We start from the raw sequence: 16,451 nt of genomic DNA, 5'->3' as shown, positions 1-16,451 counted from the left end.
AGCGTATTAAATAACGTTATTACTGAACTTTAATTAACTATCGTTTAAAAAGCGAATATTACTTACTACTTACTACTTCAATACAACATATACAGAGATAGACACCTGTTGATATCAATTTAAAATAAACACAAAAAGTCTACGGGTACGAGTATTGATTTTTGTTCTGAGCATGCTCAAAGTTACGCGTCAACCGATAAGCGAAGCCGCTAGAAACCACCCACTCGATAGAACTTTACAATACGCAGTAATCATTTATCACTAAACTCAGTTTAGAACGTTGTTTTATCTGCAAATAATAGTGTTATTGTGAACAAGACGAGGCAAACGATCAAAATGTTTGCCCTGGGAGTTTGAAATGGAAGAATTGTTACAAGATATATTCAAAGAAGCTACTGGTCCAAAGTTAATCTCTCTTAAAAAATCATGTCAGGAAGCACTAGGTAACAAATCGATAGAGATAACAATGATTAAGATTTAAGATGATAAGGTGATACAGAGCTTATTAGTTGATTATATAACACTTTTATTTCCGCGCTTTTGTATAAATTAATGTTTTTTTTATAATAATTATAAAATGACATTTATTGATAATTCATTTAAATAAGTAAGTACTTCCCTACATTTCTGAAACCCATTCTTGCATTAATAAATCTGTATTAAAAAATTAAATTAGTTTACGCAGTCATTTATTTTGTGTCATTTCATGTTATTTTGAATATTATAATGAGAATATAGAACTAGCTACTAAATTAGCACTTTAAATATTTCCTACAAAACTAGAGTCTATGTTACAATATTGTGTCTCATCAACTATAACAGCGCAATAAGAAAATACAAATACAACCATGAGGCATCACCGCCTAATGATTTAAGCCACCGAAACATCACTTGGCGCGATCTTTTTGAAATAGCGCAGAATTCTTTTTGCGCTCCCTCACCAATAGGTATAAGAAATCTATTGTTTTAGGTACTATTTAATTAGGTATTAAATCTACATTGATATCAAAATTTAATATAAAATAGAACATCCCTGAAAATTTATAAAGAATAGAAAAAAATCGATCATGAAAATATCAAATAGAACATCCTTGACAAAAATGTTGTTTTATAACTATTGAAAAACATACTGATATTAGAAAATAACAATATCATCCACAGAGCTACTATGTGCACAAGATGTCAGCGGCCGGCGGGCGTCGTACGAGCTCCGGCGCGCGTGCTTGCTGCCATTGCAGGTCGCGCTCGAGAGCAAACGCCCCCGCCTCGTCGCATTCGCGCTCCAGGGGTTTCATGTATGTGTTTATCCATAGTAAATAAATAATTCTTGACTCTTTATAATAGACTGAATCGAGAATAAAATTCGAATAGTCATTTTTATTTCTACCCGCCAATTTACTGGTGCGTATTTTTCGAGTTTTATATCATTGAACGAGTGAATTGTACACTCCTATCATAATTAACAATCAAGAATCATCAATGTGTTTTAATCGGAAAGAAAACTTAAGATATTAAATATAAAATTAAATTATTTGCAACTTCCAGAAAATCCTTCGCGACGATAGATTCCATCGGGGTATAGAGCCAGAGGACGATTCGCTATGGATGCCGTCACAGCTGCTTTGTGCCACTTCATCAGTCATGTATCAGTTACCAGATACGCAGGTGAGCCTACTTCTAATGCTAACTTTTATTCGGTAACATTTTTGAAGTTCGCTCTTTTGTTTTTCTGCTTTGACAACCATACCTGAATTAAATTTATATAAATTTACTAGCGGTCCGCCCGGCTTCGCCCGTGGTACCTACATGTTTAAACTATCCTATCTCTCAAGTTGGATCGAACTGCACATGGTGTGCGAATTTTATTATAATCGGCTAAGAGCCGATTTTTCAATGCTTGGATAAAACTTATTCGTCGAATAATGTATAAAACTACCATTTTAAAAACGTATTCTAATTGCCCGTATTTGACAGTTTACGTGACATTTTAATATTATCGTGTAATACTTTATTGGACGGATAAGTTTTACCCAAGCATTGAAAAATCGGCCCTAAGTGGTTTAGGAGTCCATTGAGGACAAATATTGTGACACGTGACACGAGATTTATATATATTAACACGTTCACTGCGGCACCTAAAATGCCAAACTTACCGTTGTTGCGGCATGTCTTCCATACTTCACATCGGCAAGTTCACCACTGTGCGTCATGAGCCATTTTTATCACATCGCACCTTCTGACTTTGAAGGTTAATAATTTCATGAAATTTCAAGATATTTCAAAAAATTTTTTTTCAGGTAATAGTATATATAGTCTAGTATATACCGCATGAATAGCTTTTAGTTTGACCGAATAGTTTAAAAGATATGAGGGAAAATGTAAACCCCTGATTTTGTGAAAAATTATTTGCCATCCCGCACTGCGTTGATACGGCATGTTTACAGTAATAGCGATGGGAAACACTGTAAAATAAAACATCGATATCGATATAAATCAATTTTGTATATTTCAGTCTGTTTGTTAACAGATAACGAGATCGTCGATACAAAAAAAAAAACACATATAAAACAAGGTACTTGATAGAGTACTATCAGGAAATTGTTCAGTAACTTTTGTTTTAATTTGTTCAGTAACTTTTGTTTTAATGTTTTATATTATTTTCACAACTGTCATCACATTTTTGCATTTATGCTACGAAATAAAAGAAAGTAAAAAAACTAAAGCCTTTAAGGTATCATTGTCATTTAAAAAAACTCAAAAGAAAAGTGCTTCGGTCCTGGTGCATCACTATGCGAGACTGACACGCGGCGCGCTCGCAGTACAGTGCGGCATGAGGTGCTTGTCCATGGCAAAATATTTGACATGCCGCACACAAAAGAAACGGTTTCTTTCCTATGCGTTGGTCCAATATTTTGCCATACGATTTTTAAACGAAATTGAGTCCTACTTCAAACTGTGATCACAAAAATATATTTGTCTCTTTTCTAGTCATTGATTAACATATAAAAAACCTCGCCGCACCACGGTGAAAACTGCGATTTTGGGCGCCGCACTGTGGTGTAGTCGCTGATGGCCCGATACTGGACATGCCGCAGTGAACGTGTTAAGATAACCATACCTAATTTCATCTCCACAGCACTTGTTCTATCTATCGTGAAAAATCACGCGTGTTGAAAACATATTTCCTTTATTTGTCAGGTACAAATCTTCCGCATGTACCTATCACTCGCGCTGTCGCCGCGGCGCACGCTGAACGGGCGGCTGTGCGTGTGGGCGTGCGGGCGCTGCGGCGAGGCGGCGGGGGGCGCGCCGCACGTGGCCGCCGCCGCGCGGGCCGCCGCCGCGCAGGTGCTGCGCGCGTACTGTGCGCAGCTCGGTACGTTGTGTGAAAAAAAGAAAAGAAACTTATTGCCAAAAACACATTATATACAATTTTTTGACGTGACAACGTCTTATAATTCAATAGAGCCGCCTGCACGCACGAAAAAACATGACTCATGCGGCGTTACCTCACGCTCTGAGGAGTGAGGCGTTCCGTAAGGCTTGAAGTGCAAGCGAGAGCGCGGAACGAGCGACAAAGAAGCACAATCGGACGTTGTCACGTTCAACTATCGTCAGTACCGACTTTACAGACAACCAATTTTTTATTTGACAAAAACACATTATAGACATTTTTTTTTTAATTAAATGAGGCAAATGGACACAGCCTCAGCAAAATGCTGCACAAAAACAGTGCTGATTTAGTGTTTGTCTGTCGGCGGGCGCTGCAGCAGGGGCGATTTTGTGCAATTCTTATACTCAGAAAGAATAAAAAACTTCCAACAAGAAAGAAAGGATCAGTTACACCACTCATAAATTAAGATCTGCTGAAGTATTTTACATTTTGTTTGATTCCGCATGGTTTTACAAAATTCATTACAGGTGGAGCCCGAGAAACTAGTGAAACATCGACAATAGAAATAAACAATGCTACCTTGCAACTAACTTATTAGAATTTTTATTAACCAGATGAAGAATGCCAAGAGCTGCTCTCCGAAGGCTCTCCACTAGGCAGGAACCACATCGTGGCGGTGGGCTGCTACAGCGAAGTTATACCAGTCATACAATACTTATGCGGCAGACTATCGGAAACACAATTGTACGTAACTATATATTTAACTATAATTTATAACTTTTTATGACGTAGAGTTAGCTAAAAATGCAATTATTATTGGATAATAATTTGGTTTTAAAGAAGAGTTTTAGATCCATAAACTGGTAATAATATTTGCTTTGTTCATTGTTGGAGGTATTAAGTTTACTTTTTACTTTTTTAGGGTACCGAAGCAGAATCCATTAGCGCTATTCTTTCTAGACTGCTTGTTGACATTAATGTCAAGTTTATCTGAGCGAGTGAGCGGCAACTCTCACTTCACAACATTCCTCTGGCAGAAGTTTGTTCCATCACTAATATCTTTCTTGGGAACACCGCGTGTCGATAAAAACATCAAATCTAGGTATGTATACCCAGCTAAGTATTACATTACACATATATGATGTATTCCATATTATGTGTCATTATAGTTAGTGTACATTAAATTACCTGTATCAATTTTATTTATAGAGAACATGATGGCCACTTGGTCGATGACTCGGGACGGGGATCAGGCGCGTTAGTATGTGCTCCAAGCTTCAACAGCAAACAGGCAAAAACTATTTACAGGTGCGTTCTTAATTCTTTATTATAAGCAGGTACAGTTCGATTCAAACTTAATGGCGGTTCGGAAATTAGCTGCGAATGCACGAGCGCGCAGGCCGACCCTTAAGGTTGGGTCGCCTAAGATCGGACGCATATGCCGAAAATTTTATACGTACTGTATTTTTTATTTTATTTCTCATGATTCGATGTCGTTTTTCTGTTGCGGTCAACTGTAAATTGATGACAAAAAAATATTGTTTAACCCCTAATTTTTTGGTTTGCGTAGATGCTATCTATCTAAGCAAATTTAGAGCCTAAAAAGCAGACTTTTTTCGACTTACCATAGTGAAGAAAATAACAGTTCGGCCGAAGATCGGACTATGTAGTATCTTCACTTCTATGCGTTTAATAATAATGTTTACATTAGGAAAACATCCGGACTTACGTCCATACATTGAGCATCAATGATTGAGTCAGGAAATTCCTCAAAAAATTTGACAAAGAAGTTTTTTTTTTTATTGCGTTTTTTTAGTCCGGTCTTCCCTCCTCATCCTAATTAAGTTTCTCAAACTTTTATCCTCCGTGTTCTAGGACTAAATAATGAAAATGTACCTAAGGTCTGATAGTCATAGCGTCATTGGATAGTTAAATATATTAAAAGTTAATAATTATTGCGCATTATTGCATAAGGCGCAGTCAAGAGCTAAACTTCGGTCCGATCTTCGGCATTGGGAGGGAAGATCGGATCTTGGGTTGTGAACGTCCTAGGCGTAATCAAAGTATACAGATGGAAAGAGGATTCGCTAATTCTGCCCCAAAATAATTAATTACATTATTTCAATGAAAGTACTCTCCACAATGAGCCATCAAAATTTTGTAGGTAAGATCGGATCGACGATTTTCGCCTTAAAATACACCTTTTCTGTTGAATCACCTGTGTACACGTCCCGTCTGGTCGCTGGCCGGCCGCAGAGTGAAGAGAGGGGCAGAACAAAATGGCGGATCTAGTAGTGTTGGTAGCAGTAGAGAATATTGCCTAGTTTGCGAGTTATTCCATGCATCCGATCTTATGTCACATCCGATCTTAGGCGACCCAACCTTAACGTTCCGGTAATACTTAAAATTGTTTTAAGATCGTTCGATGTTCCGAGCCGCCATTAAGTTTGAATCGCACTGTACTTTATTGTCAAAATAGTGTAAAATAAATGATTATAAGAAACGTTCAAACTTAAACACCTGATACCTTGCAGCATTGCAAACCAGCTGGTCCGACTAGTGGGATCGACATCCAACCTACGTCCAGTATTAGAAGCGCTATACCACAGAATGTTACTCTACCCTCCGATACAACATCGAGTAGAACCATTACGGAGTGTAAGAGAATTGTTACAGCATCCAAAGAGACTGGTACAGTTAGTACTGCTGAAGAAAAGTGACCCAGAGAGACATAGTGATGATATGGCGATTGTAAGACTGTAAGTACTAAAACAATCAATTCTTTTACTAATGTTTAAATTATTCAATGCGAAAATTTTGAAATTATTGATCTAATGTTTGACAAGCTTTCCAACCGCAGCTTCGCGTTGTCTAAACCTAAACAATTGATACAAAAAAATCGAGAACCATGTTATCCATTTGTGAAAACATACTGAAAATTGGTGCATTAGTTTTGAGTAGGTATATCGCGTTAAGACAAACAGACAAAAATGGTAGAGGAATTTATAATATGTAGTGATGAAATAATGTATAATTAATCCATACCTAAAATTATTTTAAAAACTAATTGTTTATTTCATAGAATTATGGACGGTATAGAAGATTGCGGACGCAGTGGAAATCCTGAAGTTGTAGCGGCTGCAGTAGAATGTGTAGTATCACTACTGGATGCGTTAGAGAAACTCTGTTGTGGTGCTGATGATTATATAAACGCAGAAGTATCTACGCTTATTTTGCATCATTGGCCCAAGTTACATGATGCTGATTACACTGGACCATTGACCTATCAAACATTGGCTAGACTACCAAGCCCGTATAGGTATGTTATTAACTTTACATGATTCTCTACTCTCTTCAATCTTTAAACAAATAAAAAAAACACATCAATATTTCAGAGATGTTGTAGCAGTTCTACAAAGCAATGAAGAAAAGGACAACGATTCTTCAGGTACATAGAAAAAAGTAGTAATGCTATTGAAAATATTAAAAATTATACGTTTTATTCCAATGAATATGTTATTACAGATACATCGGGTCCAGAAAATATAAGTTCTGGAAGTGATGCCGAAGCAGATTCTGATGCAGATAATGTATTTTTACCGAGTAGAGCAAACAATCCGACGAGTCAAACAAAACAGGAGAATATCAATGACAAAACTAAAACTATACCGAAAACTTTGAATCTTGGAAGGTATGCATTTTACTAAAACAGTTAATAGGAGAAATTAAAAATAGTATGAAATATTATTAATAATTGTTCTTTTTATTTGTTTTAGATGCACTATAACAGAATGTAATGTAGATTTAGAAAGACACAACGCAAGGCAATTCGTGAAAACTTTACATAATTCTCTCCTCCCAAAACTTTTACATCTACGAACTTGTATTGAGGTGAGTGTTAACAATATAAATGATTTATACGAAATTGAAAAGTAACTCCTCAGAACACCACACATAATGAAACAGTCGATAATTGTAAAAGCAAAAAACCCGACTGCATGAAAATTTTTTCTCAGTTAAATTATTAAATACCTATCTTTTTCACGACTATATTTTTAGATACCTGATATAAATTAAAATTAAACTGAATCTTAAAAAAAACAGCAAAACTCATCTTTCATGAGATGGCATTTTTTTCACATAGGTTTCAAATTAAAATGAAACTACAAAATGAAATGAACTATTTTATTCATTTAAAAATTAGGTAGATGAAGCGATGCAAGAATTTGCTTCAAAGTGTTGCCAACATAACGCAGCTCAGCCACCGGCTACAGCTTGTATCATGAACGCAGATGGAGTATATCTCGCTACTTACGCTGCTTTGCTACTCACTCTGAAGCAACGGAGGAGCAAATATTATGCGGATATCAGCGTAAGTTATGATGAAGAACATTTTGATCCTCAAAAGGTTCTAATCAAACATTCAATAAGATCAAAAAACTAGAAATTAAAGAAATGTCGATCACATTCCTGCAAATTAATTCTTATATGCATTAAAGCAACAGAAGCTTTGGAACGTTACAACTATTATTTTACTTTTATCATATTCTAGTTCTATTTCTAGGAACACTTTATCATTTTAAATAATTTCCTTTTAAGTCATTAGCTAAACTACGTTTTGAAAACAATTATTTTTTGCATTTCCAGAAGATTCCACTACCTCTAACAGAAGACGAATTCGTAGATGACGTGCAAGGGAGTGGAGTGCTCGTATATCTCTCAGCCACTTGGCTAAGAGAGCTGTACCAACAAGTCGTTGCTACGGATCTATTGAAAGATGTTCTATCTACTGATCATCCGCTTATTCATCTGTTATCTGGTATGCAACTAAATTCTCCTGATGGATCTTTATCTAAAAAACCTTTCCAGTCATCATTTAAATAATTTTAATCTTTTAAATATCTATTAGACATAATTTTTCAGTAGCTGAGATTTTATCGCAATAATAATATTGTTTAAGATTTGGGTGGTTTGGATTCCAATCCAGTAATGTCTGACTGGCAGAGATTGAAAGAAGTATCAATGGTGCAAAACATTTCTGATGATACTCCGCAGCACCAAGCTAGCTTACGATGGGCCAGGAGGTAAATTTATTATTATCAGAGCTCTTCTTCTTCTTCCTTGTCCATTTGAAAATAATTTTCTATAGTAAAAAAAATAACGTTTCTTCCGATATGGATTTTTGTTAATCTCTTTCTTACGAAGAACAGCTTGGTAGTCGATGTGATTAATCCTTACATTAACCATACTACTAAATACATATTTTTCCTAATCAATAAATATTTTTAGAATACTAACATGCATCTGGGATTCAATGGTGACAGTACTGAGCGTTCCATTAACTGGATACAGAAACAAAAAGCACAAATTACATGGAATTATATCTACGAAGATTAACACGTTTGGAAAGAGACAGCGGATTGCTTGGGAAGGACTGACTATTCAGTGCTTGGAAGGGCTTCATAAGGTTACATTTTAACTAGAAGAACACTTATTTTTAAATATTCACATGCTATAATTTAATAACAGACACTTCCTATTCTAACTTTTTTCACAAATATATTTATTAATCTTATTAATTTTAAAATTCTCACTTCTTCGTCTTAAAGCTAGTTTTTAGTTATGACATTAATGAATACTTTAGGCCGCAAGGATCAGCACCACGCTAAGCCTACAGAATCGTTGCAATAGCATTCTAGCGTTGTTAGCCAGCTCAGCTATATCACAACCGGCTAATGGGAAAATATTATCTACACATGCCTTGTCGCTGGATATTTTAATATCAGGTATATTCATAAGAAACTTTCCTAAAAAAAAATTGGTTGTTTGTAAAGTAGGTTTACGATCGAGATGTTTACGTGATAACGTCTTATTGGTGGCAGCGCTCGAGATGAGACGGGAAATCGGTCCGTCTCTCTCTCGTTATACCCGCGATGGCGCTCGTGAGGTTTTGGTGTGACACAAGTTTCTGAACATGTCACCCGACTAAAACGATTTTAAAGACGTTATCACGTCAAAATTTACGAATTATTCCAAACTTCTTCTAATCATTTCATTTTACCGTGTCTTTGCAATTAATTTCGAAAAGTTGCTTGGTTGACGAAATATATTTTTGTTAAATTGATCCAAAGCATAATAGACGAATTTAACCCGCAAGTCACAAAATAAATTTTACAAAACAATCTTTCAAACATAATCCACATATTATTTCAGGTGGTTTAGAACTCGGCTCGAAAGCACCAGAATGTTGGGATCACATATTTGCTGCATGTCAATACGTGTCAAGTTTCGAACATTCGTTATTTGGACAACAAGGAAATAACGCTACGCCCATAGTCACTATGCAGACTGGTCGAAATAAAACGGTTTCTATACTACAAGCTGATGCTAAACTTGGTTTAGATGGAAGAGACGATGAGACGTGGTAGGGAAATAAATAAAATTATTAGAATGTCTAATTAAGCTATTGAAATCTGTTCTTTAATATCCACACATGATTTCAGTGTGGATGTATTCAACTTTTTGCAACCTGTTTTCGATAACAATACAAGTAATGAAATGTCTGTCGCGAAGATCGTGGAAACATGCCGACAAGAGGTATTAAGCTATTTAATTAAATTATTAATAATGCACTTTTACTAAAACTGGTATTTGTTATTGTAAACTCCAAATGAACGAATTAAATTCTAACTGTGCAAGCATTCCATTGATTCAGTATCGAAATGGTACCACTTTACAAGACTTTTGACCTTTATTTTCCTGGTATTTAATTGTTGTATTTCCAATACTGATTACACAGGGTGGGAACATAATATCGGGTTCTAACGCGGCTCGCGTGTGCTGCGCCTTAACAGCAGCTGCTGATGCGTTGTATACACGCTTGGCGGCCACCACCACGCTGCCCACGCTACGCGCTGCCTTGCAGAGACTCGTGTCGCATAATCATCGATTGGTGATTATTTTTTGATATTGTTGTTATCTTCTTATTATTTCTCATACATTAAAGACATATTTTTGTAATATTCTAGTCTTATTTTTGTGATTTAAATTTAATTCCTTCTAATTCAGAGTAAATTTTAGATGAATATATATGTATATCTAAGTAAATCTAAGTAATTTATTAACACTAATATAGTTATCAAAATATTTCAAAAAAAAACCCTTAATTATGAAACAAACTGACACGTCAAATATTTTTACTATTTCTGCACTTTACCCTACTCTTTACGACAATGTAGAACTAAATTATTAAAAACTGTATAATTATAATTTAAAAGCTAATTTTTCAGCACTCCTTCGTCAGTAAGAAAAACATTATCAAGAGTTGTATTAAGAATTTATCAGCTCATCTACTTAAAAGCCAAGTCTTATTTGCCGCTCTTCTATCATCTCATCTACTTAAAGGTCGAGTCTTATTTCCAGCTCTTCTCGTCTTGGGAGCAAGACATAGTGAACAACAACATGGGCTGGTGGCGGCGGGGGGCGCGGGGGTCGAGTGCGGGTGTGTGCGGGGGTGCGGGGGGCGCGGGGGAGGCGGCGCGGGCGCTGTGCCGCGCGGGGGACGTGGCGCTGCGGTGCCTGCGCGCGGCGCGCCCACTCGCGCACAGGATGGCCATCTGGACGGTCGTGGGGCCGCACTTTATGCAGGTCACTTAGTAGTAGATTTTAAGAAAATTTTTATTTGGTTTGCCCGCCTTCATTCGAACCGCAAGGGACTGGAACGCGCTTCCTGAATCTGTGTTCCCCGACGAGTACAATATGGGGGTTCAAGCAAAGAGTGAACCGGTACCTACTAGGGAAGCGCGTACCATCTTAGACCGCATCTTAGCTTTCCATCAGGCGAGATTGTGGTCAAGCGCTTCCCTATCTATAGTAAAAAAAAAAAAAACTTATGAATAAGTATGTATGTCAAGGTCTTCATAAACTACTAACATAGTTTACCATCCGACGATCTCAGTTTTTTAGAAATAGGATAAAATTACCGAATCCCATCTATCAGCGCATTAAAATAGTAAAAAGTTGAAGCTTTTAAAATCTTATAACTAACCATTTTAAACGTATTTTTTATAGGCGGCGTGTCATAAAGATATCCAAATATCAAGCTTGGCGATCCAATGTCTACATGATTGCGCCACCACACTTCTAAATCAACAAGTGGAATTGCCTCACTTTCATTTTAACGAGGCTTTGCTCAAACCTTTTGAAAATCTGCTTTGTTTGGAGCTTTGTGATGATGATATTCAGGTACTGTTTTTTTATGTTTTTGTTTTTTTTATTTACATATAAAAAATAACTTTTTTTTTACTAACCATTATTATTATTTCAGGAACAAATAATCTCTTGCATATGCGAATTTGTAGAGACAAACCGAATGGAAATTCGATCTGGCTGGCGGCCTCTGTTTAATACCTTGAGAGCAGCAAACAATTCGAACCAATACTCGGCTATTCTCGAAATATTTAAGGTCTTCCTAAATACTGATAACACCTTAGTGTTTGCTAATGCAGCCTTGGACTGTATATTATGTCTTCTAAGTCACATAAAAGGACTTCACTACGAAGAACCTCAAAATACTGAAGCAAAGCCTAAAAAACCAACAACGCCAACCCAGCCAAAACCAAGCTTAAGTTTAAAATTCTCGAAGAATAGTAAATTCATACCACTTAGTGAAGAAAAGACTGAAAAAGTTATAGTAGATATGTGTAGAGAAGCTCTTTTCCATTTGGAAAACTGTGCTGATATTTTAACAATGATGTATAATATGCCAAAATGCCCCATTTTTAACACGGGAAATAGAATCAAAGGTGACTTACCTTTGTCAGTTGTGGATCCGATTATACCAAATGCTTCACTGGACGTGACAAAATATATTAACAACGAAAATTGTATTGAAGAACTTATTTCATACAGGAAATTATCTACAAGTCTACCGCCATCAAATACGACAAATAATTGTTTGTTAAAATTGGATAAGCCCAGTAATATACTCAAAGTGTGGTATGTCCTCATCGAAGGTCTGATATCAGCAACAGTTGTTTGTTCGAAGAAGAATCAACCGGCTGCAATGGAAACACTATTTAAATTGCTCAGAAACATAGCCGATGTACCTGGAACGCATTTTGGTCTGCACTGTATTAATCATCTATTGCTGCCTACAGTTCAAAATTGGCTTCGTCAAATTGCGAATGTAAACACTCATTGGGATAGTGTAATGCCAAATTTTAAGCAATGTTGCGGCATGACAACCGATACAATTGTATTTTATTTACACAATTTACAACAAATAAATGTTGAACTAACTACAGCAGATGAAAAAAGTGACAAAGCAAATGAACCATTCGAAAGTGCAGAAGTCACTTTTGCTTTGAAACAAATCATGTTAATTTTGGTGGAATGTATCGCACAAGCCCAGGAACCAATAGCAAGACTGGGCGCATCTTGCATCAGACATATCATTTTAACATCGGGACACCTCTTAACCGATAATCAGTGGGAAATAGTATGTACAAGTTTACACAGAGCTTGTAATGTCAGTTTGAGTCCCTTGAAACAACTGACGTATGCTTTTAAAGAAAACTCTAACAGTTTTTATGGAGATCTAGCAATTGTTAAAGTTGCTGCCCGAAGAGATTGTTCAGTGAATGACAACGTAAGGCTTCATGCCATGGCACAACAAGTATTTCTCACTGAACAACTAAGAGGGGAAAGTAACTTAAAACAAACTGCAAAAAATTCATCCCAGATGTTAATAGATGACCGAAGTTATATATTTTTAATCTACCTTCCAGAAGCTGTAAATTCTCTGAATCCTGATTTGTATACAGTAAGAATTCCCAATAGAGGACTAGTTGTTGGATTATTGGCTCATCAAATACTCGTTCAAATCATTGCCACAGTGCTCATACAAGCTTCTTCAGATGTTTTCCACGGCATTAACGGTATTTTACTAGAAAGCCTTAAAAGTGGTACCAATATTAGTAACTATCAATTCATTCTCAGTAAGAATAATACTGATTTGCTTCTTAAAAGCTTAGAGCTCTCATATACAAGAGCAATGCAGTTTGATTCAAGACCTGGATTAAAGTTCCTTGTTCAAAAAGTTTCCAATTTGGATTATGCAGCGAATTTGTACAAGCAAACATCATCAGCTTGGCTGATTAAAATAATTGCACTCACTGACATTTTTTATAATGGAGTAACGAAATTTAAGCTGAAACCAAACGACTTGACGATAATTTTAAAGAGCTATACGGCATCCTTAAATATGACATTTGAGTATGATCAATTTGTAATAAAAATATTTGATTTGAAAGCAACGTGGGAACTTTTATGCAGTAGCTATTTGAAACACCTGATAAACGTGTCCGACTTTGACAATCCAGAAAATATTAAAGACAGGATATCTATTAGTTCTGTTGAAACAGATTCATCGTCTAATCACTGTGAAGAATTCTTTATACAAGAGCAACAAGAACAAATTGGTACGGTTGATGAAAATAAAGAAAACAACATCAGCACTTGCGATGATGATCAAGAAAAACCGAGACCATTCACCTTTGCAGATTTTAAAGCAACTAATACAAAACTTAACGACGATTCACCTCATTCTCCAACAATTAAAAAGGAACATGAATCCAGTGATGCCGAGAATGATAACGAAGATATGGAAAATGAAGTATTTGAAGTAACAGACAGTCCTACAAATAATAATGAACAAAAGAAAGTCATTAGATACTCTGACGTTAGTCCAGAAAAAGTAAAATTACCGACTTGTATCCACGCAGTGGATATTGAAGCTAAAACCAGAAATGTAAGCATCACTATAAGTGATATTGCTTTGGACAAAATAAAAAATGTTGAAGCTATTCTCCCGCCACAGCCAGTTCCACCCGAAATAGAACAGCAAAGAACTATTAGCATTAGTAAGGTAAGGTTTCATAAATGTAAAATTCATAGATGGTAGTTAATAGTTATACAGGTTGTAATCGTTAAGTGTGCACAGGCGATTTTTCCGTAAGTATTACAGATAACAAAAAACTTTAAACTTATATCGAAAGTACTTAACCTAATGAGTAAAATGGCCGTAATAAATTTTTAAAAATAAATCGAGAAATATCAAAAAAATTATATTTAAACCCTCCCATACATTAAGTATGAAATATGAATATCCCATATACATTTAATATGAAAGATTTTTTTGGAAAATATCCGGAAAATGCGTGAAAATGTCCAGAAAAAGCGTGGAAAATGCCACTTCAAATTAGCGAAGTAATTAAAGCAGAAAACCAAAAAAAGAAAAAGAAAGCTAAAATCTTTCATATTAAATGTATATGGGATATTCATATTTCATACTTAATGTATGGGAGGGTTTAAAGATAATTTTTTTGATATTTCTCGATTTATTTTTAAAAATTGATTACGGCCATTTTACTCATTAGGTTAAGTACTTTCGATATCAGTTTAAAGTTTTTTTGTTATCTGTAATACTTACGGAAAAATCGCCTGTGCACACTTAACGATTACACCCTGTATATAAAAAAATATAAATATTTCTTTTTGCAGGACATTGAAGTACAGAGAAATTGTTTCTTGAATATTTTGATGGCATACCTTGAACTAGTGCTAACATTCCCATTAGAAAGATTCCATCTTATCTATCCTGTTCTGCAGACAGGCTTCATTCAGCTTGCTAAAACAGTAAACGACCCCCAGCTACTTGATAGAATCAATGTATTTTTCGATAAACGAGATTTGGTCGAATTTAGTCATAAGTAAATAATTATTATTATTCAATTATTCGTGATATTGTATCAATCACTGTAATTATATATTCCTGGATCTCTCAATGATAATCGCCAAATAAAACAACTGTATTATGTGTATTGACTTTTATTTTATCACCTTTAAATATAAATATCTATTAAAATACACAATATAAACATTCGTGTCAACAAAATAACAATACAATAACATATTTGGTATAAGGACTACTTTGTCTTTTGTAAATTGGTTACAAATGCTCATTTCAGTCTATATATATAATACGGATCTACTGAGATATTAAAAAAAAACATGGCACTTCTTTACTGTTAAAAAACTGTACTTAAACTCTTAAACAAGTCATAACATCCACTGCGTCTTTGACTCACATAAAGCAGACCAAAGCATTAATCTCATTATCGATCTAAGAGTACAAATTTTCTATGAAATACGACTATTTACATGTTTTATTTACACTTATACTATTTACAATAGTCTAATATTATAAATTTATCTTAATACATAAACACATATAGAAGAAATGATTAACGTAACAATAGATATGCTTAAACTACCAACTCCTTGAGTAGGATAAGTGTGAACAACTAAAGCGTATGATAATGCACTTAGACCCAAATCGCTAGTAATTAACGCACTATCCCTATTAATGAGATCAGCTATTTTCTCAGCTTCCAACACACATACCTTCAACTGTAAATCAGTAGGGTTCTTTAAAATTGATTCTACTGTAACAAAAATCTCCATTTCTATAGTCAAGTATCCTCTGAGCGCACATTCTGCAACTTTAACATGTCTTTCCAAAGCTGATAGAATATTTTTAAGATTAATAACAGATGCAGATATATTCGTGCCATAAAGAGCTCTGTCAATTTGTTTTTTCGAATACAAAATTCTTAGAGCTCCACCACATTTCGGGCAACAAGCTCCAGGGGCAGTGAATCCTAGACAGTTAGGTTTTTTCAATGGCGGACAGAGAATTCGATCTAATTGGCATTTAGGTTCCATGACATCAGAAATGGGACCAACTGCAAAGCATGGTCCATGATAGTCTACACTAACGTATTCAGCCCATGCAGCACATTCAGGTGAATATGTTACTCCGTTGACACCACACACAGTTCCAGTCTGAAATAAGTAATTATAAAGTTAATACATTTTACATATTCTTCTTATATATAAAAATGAATCGCAAAATGTGTTGGTAAGCGCATAACTCGAGAACGGCTGAACCGATTTCGATAATTATTTTTTTATTATATTCCTTGAAGTACGAGGA

General features: G+C 35.4%; 2 protein-coding genes across 3 annotated transcripts in view; one reads left to right on the top strand and one right to left on the bottom strand.

Moving 5' to 3' along the window:
• Positions 1–76: 76 nt before the first annotated feature.
• On the top strand, positions 77–15,272 carry LOC149480938 (brefeldin A-inhibited guanine nucleotide-exchange protein 3). Its single transcript, XM_089705459.1, has 24 exons — positions 77–443; positions 1,162–1,295; positions 1,546–1,665; positions 3,199–3,376; positions 4,009–4,138; positions 4,317–4,496; positions 4,604–4,702; positions 5,929–6,153; positions 6,477–6,713; positions 6,790–6,842; positions 6,920–7,085; positions 7,171–7,285; positions 7,599–7,766; positions 8,042–8,213; positions 8,355–8,478; positions 8,684–8,861; positions 9,039–9,180; positions 9,608–9,818; positions 9,898–9,991; positions 10,194–10,346; positions 10,817–11,041; positions 11,465–11,638; positions 11,721–14,321; positions 14,957–15,272. The coding sequence occupies exons 1-24, from the start codon at positions 359–361 to the stop codon at positions 15,167–15,169; spliced, it is 6,177 nt and encodes a 2,058-aa protein (XP_089561585.1). The 5' UTR covers positions 77–358; the 3' UTR covers positions 15,170–15,272.
• The window catches only part of Reck (Reversion-inducing-cysteine-rich protein with kazal motifs), a 46,042-nt gene continuing 44,858 nt past the window's right edge, over positions 15,268–16,451 (bottom strand). For both annotated transcript variants that reach the window (XM_089705460.1, XM_089705461.1), the window contains exon 18: positions 15,268–16,300. In XM_089705460.1, the coding sequence (XP_089561586.1) occupies positions 15,665–16,300 (636 nt within the window). In that variant the 3' untranslated portion in view covers positions 15,268–15,664. The remainder of the gene's footprint in view (positions 16,301–16,451) is intronic.

This window comes from Colias philodice, chromosome 17 (assembly GCF_061535455.1).
Source record: "Colias philodice isolate Cphi_HAF_F1 chromosome 17, ilColPhil1 Martin Lab GWU primary, whole genome shotgun sequence".
NCBI classification, from domain to species: Eukaryota; Metazoa; Arthropoda; class Insecta; order Lepidoptera; family Pieridae; genus Colias; species Colias philodice.
This window is presented reverse-complemented; position numbering and strand designations above follow the sequence as displayed.

What these genes read in the sequence shown, in the direction of transcription:
- LOC149480938 (XM_089705459.1), top strand. Translation starts at nt 359, where the DNA reads ATGGAAGAATTGTTACAAGATATATTCAAAGAAGCTACTGGTCCAAAG. An exon ending in GGAAGAGACGATGAGACGTG is followed by an intron (nt 9,819 to 9,897) that starts GTAGGGAAATAA and finishes ACATGATTTCAG; the next exon opens with TGTGGATGTATTCAACTTTT. An exon ending in GAACTATTAGCATTAGTAAG is followed by an intron (nt 14,322 to 14,956) that starts GTAAGGTTTCAT and finishes TTCTTTTTGCAG; the next exon opens with GACATTGAAGTACAGAGAAA.